We start from the raw sequence: 10,954 nt of genomic DNA on the forward strand, positions 1-10,954 counted from the left end.
GGAGTAAATAAAAAAATAAATTGTAAAAAAAGATAAGGCTAAAATGTGATTTCAATTTTAACTTGATACTGTAACTGATCAACTCTACAGGGTGTCACAACTTTTATTAAAAAAACACGTTATAATTGCTACACCCGGTATTAGTATAAAAAGGGTTCCTATCAAAATACAGTTAGAATAGCAACATTGTGGAAAGAATAACTTATCATTCAAAAAAAAATCGTCTAAATCGGATAAGTGGTTTTGACAAAAACTTAACTTAAACTTTTGGTTGTTTTTTTGTTGTGCGTTAATTTATGGGGGAAGTGTATTTATTATATCATTTTTAAAAGATTTTTAGTTTAATAATTAATATTTTAGAAATTAATTAATTTATTTGTTTTATAACATATTTCACTTATTACATATTGCCAAAACTAGTTCATTATGAAGATTATTCTAAGCGTTATTATAGGGTTATTTATTTATTTATTGATAAAACTTACAACACCACAAGTGGTAATAACAAATAAGAGGGTGACATTAATGCACAAAGAAATAATCACAGAATTTGCTAAAAACTTACGCAGAAATAACTTTGAAAATGGCTTAATGTGCTTGCCAATCAAACTTACTTCTCTGACTGCAGTCAAGGGTTATAAAGCACCTTTATTGTCACGTTCTCGTTCAAAATAGTTTATCAGGAAAGCTACAAGCCCTTTGCTTCTACTGTTTAAATGCTTCAGCATATTTTCAACACACAATTTCAAGAAATGCAATACAAAAACTCGAAAATTTATTTTATAAAAAACTGTTTGTGCTTGAAAGTACAATTTTTAAAAAAAGACTACGAACATAGGCGAAAAACGAGAATTACTCACAAAGATTCAACAACACGATATTATACAAAATAATGACTGACAATATGATAATTGTCAAATAATAAACGGCAACATAGCGATAATAAAATTCTGTTTAAACTAATTTTTGCAGCTTTAAACTAAATAAAATATCTGTTCCAATCATTTTCTCTATAAAGTAAAATAAAGAGCTGCACGGTATCTTAAGTTATACAACAAATTTAAACATATTTGCCAAAATTTCATTTAGTCAGGTTTATACAGGGTTGTTCACCACATACGACACGGAGTATTGTAGCTAAACGATGAAATTTTTACAAATTGTAAGTTTTGGGTTCCATGAAGGACTATTAGAGGTACAATTTAAAAATAATTTTCAAGGCTTCATTTCTCCAAGGGTATCAAAGTTTTTAATACTAAATATTTACTGAAGTTTATTTACTGATCAGTTATTGTGTTGCAATAATAAAAATAATACTACCTTATACAGAGTGCCTAAAAATTTATTTTAAATAATTATTAGCTTCAAACGGCAATAACTTGTTTAATTTAAACGGAACACCTTGTATATCAGATGCACAATTTAATTGTCTATCAAATTATATTATACCATTTTTTACCTATCTCTTTAAGTTTCCGTAGAAAATGCATTTTCTTGTAATTTAGAACTTATTTATCAATATACCCATGGAATATTGACATTTTAGATTATTTTTAAAGATGTACCAAATTTTTAAAGAGTACAGATAGTAATATTGTCGATATAATTTGTTTATTTTATTAAAAAATAAAAAAACTGTTTAAATATTTGTTAAAGGGGACCAATTAATATGATTCCAGTATTCAAACTACATTAACTGACTGTTTGCGTTGATCAATAATAATTGCTCCAAATACTAAAAAACTGAATTTTGTATGGGTATTAGACAGTGTGATAAAAAGAAACACCTTAAAAATGATATTTCATTTTTTAATAAATTCTTATTTATAACAACAGAGACTTTAATTTGATAACTTATTATTATATTGATTTCTGACTCAAATCCACATTTATTTAGAATAATTTATTAACAAACACAATTAAGTATGTAATTAATTAGTATATGGGCGGAAATAATGGTGTTATATTTAATTAATGGTATACTCTTTTATAAAGATTTAAATAGTTTTCTTTTTGCATACAAATGGGCTAGTAATATTATCGTTTGGCTAAAAACGATAATATTACTAGCCTGTACATTTTGTACATTTGTTGCTTTAAAAACAATCTAAAATGTCAATATTCCATAAGTATATTGATAAATAGGGTCTAAATTATAAGAAAATGCATTTTCTACGAAAACTTGAAGTGATAGGTAAAAAATGGTATAATACAATTTGATAGACAATTAAATTGTGCATCTGATTCTCCTAAAATATACAGGGCGTTCCATTTAAATTAAAGAAGTTATTGGCGTTTAAAGCTAGAAATTATTTAAAATAAATTTTTACACACTCTGTATAAGGTAGTATTATTTTTATTATTGCAACACAATAACTGATCAATAAATAAACTTCAGTAAATATTTAGTATTAAAAACTTTGATACCCTTGGAGAAATGAAGCCTTGAAATTTTTACTGCAATTTCCCAAAATTGAAAATATTTCAAAAACGGTAAGGTTTAAGTATAATAAACCTTAATCAAATTTACCTTTATTTTAATCGTAGAAACTAAAAATGTAATAATATACAGGGTGTTCCATTTAAAAAAATACAACTTTGATATTTTTTACTTATTTGGGACACTATGTGTCTTGTCAAATTATTTTTAAATTGTAATAAATAGTAATTGTGATTGATGACGTGCATTGGGAAATGTTTTGCGATTACTGCATTTTTGTAATTTTCCTTTAAAAATGTAGTTTTTTCATATAAAGTCACGTCAATTTTGGCATGGATGCGATATTGAACTTTATACTACTTAAATCTGGTACTACTCAATCCACTCTTACCTTAAAATCCCCTCCACTAAGCACCTTTACAGCTTGGTTTGGTAATTATCATCAGGATTCGTATTCCCCATACCCCTACTTCCCCCACCACCAGCAGAAGAAACAGAACTCCTCAATTTATCAACTTCACAAGCCGGAATATCATCATCCGCTTCTAGGGCTGGGTTAATCCTACCATTCCTTTCATCCTTACCCACCAAGGTAGCTGCTCCGTACAGTTTACCCATAGCTCCAGACGTCATGACCGACATCTGCTCCCCTTCTTCGGCTGGTTCGCCAACCCTCTGGATATCCTCGGGAATATTAACCACGCAGTGCATGAAATCGTACCCTGGAGCAAGCATACCTTTCTCAAAGATATATTTTGAACCCCAGGATACCAGGACCAAGCTTATGAGTGATAGAAGCATCGCCATGGTTCTGAACGGAAACTTCTGTACTTGGTTGGCTTCGTCGTATCCTGGATAGTGTATGAGAGCTGGTAGATGCATCAGGGGTTCACCTCCTGATACCCTGACTAAGAAGGCTATGATATAGGCTGCGAGACTACCGTACGTATTGCAGTAGTCTTTAAAATGGACCACCATAAGAAGCTGGGGGAATAAGATCACGTAGACCAGGTCAGAACAAATTGACCTAAAAGAAAAATGAATCTGAAGAATCTATAGACAGTAATATCAAAAAAACTCACCATAATCCATAGATTGAAGGTATAGTAAGTGCCATAATAGTCGCCAAAACACCCACAATCAAAATGGATAACCTCATCACCCAGATGATCTCCATTTCTGAAGCTTTCTGTCTGAAAATCAGTCTGTAAATGTTTCTGGCAAACATGGAGCTTGCTGACAGAACGCTGGAGTCAGCCGATGACATCACAGCCGCTGAGACAGCCCCCAATCCAAAGAATGATACGAAACTAGGAGTTAAATGTTGCAAAACCATTGGCAGGATCATGCCAGTTTCATCGGCAGTCAAAGGATATGGACCAGTGTATCCAGTTTCATTCCAAGCTATGAAATACATGATTTTACAAAATCTACAAAATTCAACAATTTACGTAACAAATTTCAAGGAATTTATTACGAGTAGAAAAAATATTGTGCTGGGATGGCGTTGGTTTCTATGTAATTTGACAAATAAATAAAGCTGTCTCTTTAGTTGTCAGTTTTGTGTCAATAATTTTTAATTCTCTTTCGTGTCGATTGCTGATTGAATTGGAGCTAGAAATTGCTCAAAACGAAATAAGTAAATTACTAACAGATATTCAGGCTGAGGCAACAAACGCCATATCCAAACACTTCCATTTAAATCCCGAATAACTTTTGAAAAGGAATTCAAAAATTTTTAAAAATGGAAGCAATTAAAAAACGTGCGTGAAGAGATAAAGTTTTTTAACCTATTCTCGCTGTTAAATTATCATTTAATCTACCCTTGATGGTTAAACTACTATTTTATCTACTATTCTTGATAGATATAAGGCAATTTTAACAATTGCCATAAAAAAAAAGAATATAGTTACTCTTACCAGTTCCTCTAGCTATAGCACCAATAAGAACGGGAGGTATTGCCATAATGACACATCCAAAAGCAGCTACGTAGCTCAAAACCTGAGCCCGATCAGCTGACTTGCTTGAGAGTACTCTCTGAAAGTACGCTTGCCAAGGGATACCTCCCAGGATCAGTAACAGTCCGTTATCAATATAAGACCACAGATCCTCTCTTCCAACGCCCCCAATCCAATCCACGTCCATATTTGACAGTGATTGGACGTGTTCGTTGGTCCAAGCAAATGGGATGCACATCCACAAGCCGGCAAAGATGCAGAAGAGTTGGATGACATCGGTGTAAGCCACTGCGTAGAGCCCTCCAAATAGAGTATACATCACTGCAATGAAAGCACTGAAAATGATGCTGGTTTTGTGGTCCATGTCGATGATCACTGACAGGGTTGCGCCCAAGGCTGCAAGAATACCGGCTGCCCAGAAGACCTAGCAAAAAAATGGATTTACTTTAGTATACCGAGTTATGCTCAAGACATACCGTGCTGGCAACTGTTACTTTTGGGTCAGTATTTATATATGTGGAAGTAAATCGCATAGGGATCTTATTAAGTCGGAGTGAGAGAAATGCGACGGTGTGCTGTTGCGGCGTTGCCACATTTCTCCGGTACACCTTTCTCGAATCAAGTAAAGTAAAACCACGATCGCAAACCGCTTATTTTTAAAAGACTTTTTTCTCGAAAAGATAACTATTACAGTTGATAAATCACCACAATACACCAAAACACTTTTACTTTTACACTGGACGCGCGTTTCGCTAACCAAGTTAGCATCATCAGCAGGTGATTATAAACTAAAATACAATCTACAATTGGAGCGTTTATATACTCGCTCAGTGTATCGCAAAATCTAGCCAACCGAGTCTGAACCCACCCAGCGTAACAGTTAGATTTCCGCCACTGGAGTAGTAGGAACAAAGAACTTGAAGGAATTGGACCGTTGTCTCAGTTCATACTATCTTTACATTTATTAATTCTGATGCTTTCATATGCATCTAACTGCCTGTAATTTGAGACTTGTTTAATTAATTTCAAGTTATTAAGATCTATACAATGTTCTTTATCAACAATATGGTCGGCAACGCAAGATTTATCCGGTCTACCATATCTTATCTGAGCTAAATGTTCTTTAAATATAGTTAATATTGATCTTCTAGTTTGCCCAACATATTTCTGATTTTTACAAGAAATTTCATAAATACCCGACCCTTCCAGTAGAGGTGTTTTATCCTTTGGATTACCTAATAATTGTTGTAATTTATTATTAGCTTAAAAATTCCTTTTAGACCACGGGATGACTGTCTATCAAACGGTATTGAAAAATATTTTGACGTATCTTTCTCCACTTGAAAGGTCGAATTTTCAGAAATCATTAACCTGTACCTACGTTTTCTAATTATTTTATCAACTAGTGAAGGAGAATATCCATTACACTCAGTTACACTCCTAATGTAATCTCTTTCTATTTCATATCTTTCGTTGGAAAGTGGAAAACTAAGTAATCTATAATAAATATAATGATAAAATCATTAGATATGTTTCTGAGCATTTGAAATGGAATTATAAGGATATCGTTAAGGTGTCCATTTTTTTATAACAAGAAGACGCCAGTAATCGCGCGTCAAGAACCAATTTAGATATTGAAACTTTTTTTTATTTCGAAGTTCGGATCTTTTACAAGATATTTATATGAAAAAAAATCGATAGGCTTGTTTTTTTTTCATTCAAAAATTTAAAAAAACCATCCATTTACTTTTAGTGCATCGCAATTTTCAGCAATCGTGTAACTTTTTTATTTGTAAAGATTTTCACATATTGTCTGCGAAGAAAATATAGCAGAAATACTAAGTAAGTTTTTGAAAAAAAACTACAATCAATTATTTCTAATGGATTTCGAGATATCGATTTTTAAATTCAGAGTTCTAATAGCGCGACCACTGTCAAACACCAACTCAATTCCACTTATTTTTTGCCAAAAGTGCGAGTGTTTCTAACCACGTCTCTTAGCAATGTGCTCAGTTTCTCGGTTTATTTCATACGTTTAGCAACGTTTTGTTCGGTACATTATAAACGCATTGTACTCTTCTTACATACGGAAATCTCGACCCAAGACGAACCTTTGCCAGCCTTTAGTATAGGAAATCACATATAAATCTTAAAAATATTGTATTATCATTGTGTATTATCATTTAATTAATGTTGATTGACTTTCTTTTGAATTAAATACTTCATGATACAAAAAAATATTTTAGACTTCAATGGTACAAAAATGTATCAACGTCAATATAAACATAGTTTACAAAGGTTACCTCTCCACACAAAGCTGGTAGAAACAGTAATCCCCCCATTCGTTCTCCAAAAGTGTCCTGGAGGGGATCCAACATGGTGATGTAACCTTGCTGTCTCATTTTGTTGGCGAAGAATAAACCTCCAAAAACCAAACTCAGGGCATATCCAAAAGGAGCTTGACACCAGACCAATCCAGATGTATATACTGCCTCAGCTGTACCATTGATATAACCACCACCAACCCATGTAGCTACAGAAGACAAAGAAACGCTTAATTTTTGATTTGATCGGTCAAAAAAAATAATTTTTAGATGTTATTGCTTTGGATAAGATTGGATCAAGCAGGAATTACCTGTCATAGTGAATATTCCTACAAACAGTCCGATGTTTCTGCCTGCTAACATGACCTCCTCTTCGGTATTGTTGCCAGATTCTTTCTTTTTTGCCGCCCATATTCCCACAACCAAAATGAAGATGTAGAAAATGATGATGGAGAGGACTCCAGCTATGTTGATCATGATGACGGCTAGTAAGTCTCTTTATTTCCTTAAAAACATGGTAAAAATAGACTTATATATTATGAATTACCGTCTTTTTGGATAGTATATTATTAATTCAGGATTGAATAGGTAATGAATTAACTTCAAATAGATTGATGGGTTATTTTCTACTAGCACGCAAAACGTTGAATACAAATATCATTACCTTTATGACCTGTATTGATTTATATACTGGAACTTATATGGAATGACTCTTTATTTCTGACTAAATATCTTGCAAGGATAAAAATTAGTATACAACTTTAAGATGAGGCTTTTTGTTGTAAATAAACATGATAATAAAGAATAAACGATTGCTGCGATTTATTTTCTTTGAATTTTGTGTTCAGAAGTAAAATCACGATTGTCCACTAATTTTCTTTTTTTTTGTCCACTAATTTTCATTTATTGATTCCTTTCCAAACAAGTTTCAAGTTGTATTATTTCAAAAATATTATTATTTACTCTGGACTATATAAACTACACTAATTATTATTGTATCGATTCCTCTGCAAATACCAACCCCGTATAGGAGGGATGAAACGTTATAAACCCTCGGGAAATACCCGGCCTGGAACAACAGCCGATGTAGTTTTACCTGAGGACCGTAAAATCGATAGGTTGTTTAAAATTCATTCATGAGCACGGAGGCCGAACAAAAATGAGGTTGCGAGCCTGGAATTTCTCGTTTAAAGTGTTTTTTTGAAAGAGATAAAAGAGAAATTTGCATGTGATTTAAATATAAGAGCAATTAAATAAGTTTATATTTGTAGGGTTTGGTCAGAAAGAAAGTGCGTATCATAATTTTAAAAGTTATGAGTTCATAAAAATTTTTGAATCTAAATCGAGAGTTTATTGATGTTGATATCATAATTTCAAAAGTTATGAATTCAAAAATACTCCAGAGATTTTCAGTCTAAATGAAGAGTATTGTAAGTATAATAAAACCTTTATTAGGGGACATTATTTATAGTTATTTGACTTTTGTTAACAATAAATAATATTACATTAGGAATAAAAATGTTGCAAGTAAAATTTATTTAGAGATATGGAAACATTGACTGTAGGTACAGTATGAATATTATAGTTTTAATATTTGTAAAAGTTTAGATTGTGTAAAAATAATCAATATTTCTCTTCGCTAAAAAAATCGCAGAAAAAAAGATTATAGAAAAATGAACATATACAGGGTGTTTCAAAACAAATGCGAAAAACTTCAGGGGGTGATTCCTTGTTCAAAATAAAGGGTAGTTTGCCTTATAAACGTTGGGTCAAAAGTTAACCATTAGGGAGATATCGCGGTACAAAGATGGCGGAAAAATAATGTTTTTATTTTTTATCTTGAAAACGAAAAGAGATAGACTGACGAAATTTTACGGAAGCATTACTGTTATGAAAACACACTTTCTGGTAATTTTTTGACTTTTTTAAAATGAGTAGAAGGGGTTGAAATAAACTACCACTATCATTCTTGTTAATGAAACTTAAAGAAAAATCTTATCAAACACATGCAAAAAAAATTAATTTTGATAGCTTAGTTTATTTAGAAACTTTTTTATCTCTTGTGTTTTTTTGATAAAACTCACCGATTCGAAATTAAAAAATAAAATGTAAAGCATTACATGTCAGGACAAAAAACATTTTTAGATAAAGAATCTAGTGGGCAGCTGTAAGTTTTTTAGGAAAAAATCTAGTCGGCCGCTGTCACTTTTAAGGATGTTTCTAATATTGTTTTATTTGACATTACCCTACTGCAATACGTTATTATCTAGATTATTATTATTATCATTATTATCACTAGATTCTTAATCTAAAAATATTTTTAGTCCTGACATGTAATGCTTTACATTTTATTTTTTAATTTCAAATCGGTGAGTTTTATAAAAAAAATACAAGAGATAAAAAAGTTTCTAAACAAACTAAACTATCCAAATCAATTTTTTTGCATGTGTTTGATAGGATTTTTCTTTAAATTTCTTTAACAAGAATGATAGGGGTAGTTTATTTCAACCCCTTCCACTCATTTTAAAAAAGTGAAAAAATTACCAGAAAGTGTGTTTTCATAACAGTAATGCTTCCATAAAACTTCATTAGTCTATCTCGTTTCGTTTTCAAGATAAAAAATAAGAACATTATTTTTCCGCCATCTTTCTACCGCGATATCTCCCTAATGGTTGACTTTTGACCTAACGTTTATGAAGCAAACTACCCTTTATTTCGAACAAGGAATCACCCCCTGAAGTTTTTCGCATTTGTTTTGAAACACCCTGTATAAATAAATACTTGAAATAAAATGTAAACAAAAATACTGAAAACAAATGATAACAACTGTCAAAGTGGTTAGACTCATTCATTCCAAATCATTCGGTCAATCAGTCATCTGTACTAAAAAAGTAGGAGACTAAAAAAGAACTATGAAAAATGATATTGCAGCATTTTTGTATATTATATCAACTATAGCCAGTAACTTCTACATAAGATATGAATAAAAAACAATTAAAACATCTAAATTGACATCTTATACTAACATAATAAAAATCAAAATGAAAACACTAAATCACCACAATACACCAAAACACTTTTACTTTTACACTGGACGCGCGTTTCGCTAACCATGTTAGCATCATCAGCAGATGATTATAAACTATTTTCAGTTTCAATCAAATCAAACCAAAGGTTCCAACCCTCAACTGTAATAATAAAAATCAAAAATTAATTATACTCACCCCCGAAAAATGTATAACAACAATCTATCACGATATTGTATCAGAAATCGATGATCCTCTGTGACTGATCAGTCTCCCAACCTACGTCAGACGTAGTCCCCCAACAACCCCTTTACAGCAGTCTCCCCAACGCAGAGAAGTCTTTTGCGATGGACTATTCTTCGTTCTAAATCTTGTCGGCAACATCTGCCCCTTGTACCCGCACCACCATCTATAAACTATGCAGTACCTCAAGCAAAAACCCTAACTAGAGGTACAGAAACCCGGTTCGAAGGACCGAAACAGACTGAACCCTCCGAAAAAGCGGTATCGATCTACCGCCGGTGACGTCACGGGAATAATAAAGCAGTGGGCGGTCGTAGGGTATGAGGGCGTGGCCTAGAATCGCCCACGTACCCTCAAGGTCACCGGGAAGGACGAATGTACGGTCTGGCTGAAGATTTAACGGCGAGGAGGGGGAATATTTTGGAGGGGGTAAGTTAAAAAAAGTTGTTCTGGGTTTTGTGCATATTTTCCGAATGCCCTGAAGTCTAATTAATGTATGTCTGAGCTATTTTTAACCGAACTTTTGAGAAAAACCGGTGTTGCTAATGTAAAATAACCATATGTCTCGAAATATTTAAGTTTAATACAAAAAATTCTTTTAAATGTTATTTTATATTGTTTTCTAATAAATGATAGTTATATGGCATCAAAATTGTAATATTATATCAAGTGAAGGGCTTAAAAATGACTTGCAGGGCCATCTATGAAGAGTTGTGTTAAATTCGTACTTATAAACCACACTAAAAGAGGTCTCTACTGATCGTAGGGTCTGCAACTAGCATTGCACACACTTCTAATGATTTTTTTCCTTTAGATATTTGCTGGTTGTAAATTATACCTTTTATGAATACTAATTAAATGTGTTTGAGCTATTTTACCCTAACTTTTTGAAAAAAATACAGTGTTTCTGATGTAAGGAAATCGAAAAATTATGTCTCGAAAAATTCAAGTTCAAACTAAAAA

The 10,954-nt window shown here is 32.3% G+C and overlaps 1 protein-coding gene across 1 annotated transcript; it reads right to left on the minus strand.

Moving 5' to 3' along the window:
- Positions 1-2,857: 2,857 nt before the first annotated feature.
- On the minus strand, positions 2,858-7,233 carry LOC115882050 (high-affinity choline transporter 1). The gene is made up of 5 exons (XM_030899873.1): positions 7,034-7,233; positions 6,702-6,931; positions 4,360-4,822; positions 3,523-3,844; positions 2,858-3,467 (listed from the first exon to the last, which is right to left on the minus strand). The coding sequence occupies exons 1-5, from the start codon at positions 7,197-7,199 to the stop codon at positions 2,858-2,860; spliced, it is 1,791 nt and encodes a 596-aa protein (XP_030755733.1). The 5' UTR covers positions 7,200-7,233.
- Positions 7,234-10,954: the final 3,721 nt, after the last annotated feature.

Source organism: Sitophilus oryzae, unplaced genomic scaffold (genome assembly GCF_002938485.1).
Source record: "Sitophilus oryzae breed Bouriz unplaced genomic scaffold, Soryzae_2.0 scaffold_1745_pilon_pilon, whole genome shotgun sequence".
In the NCBI taxonomy this organism is placed as follows: Eukaryota; Metazoa; Arthropoda; class Insecta; order Coleoptera; family Curculionidae; genus Sitophilus; species Sitophilus oryzae.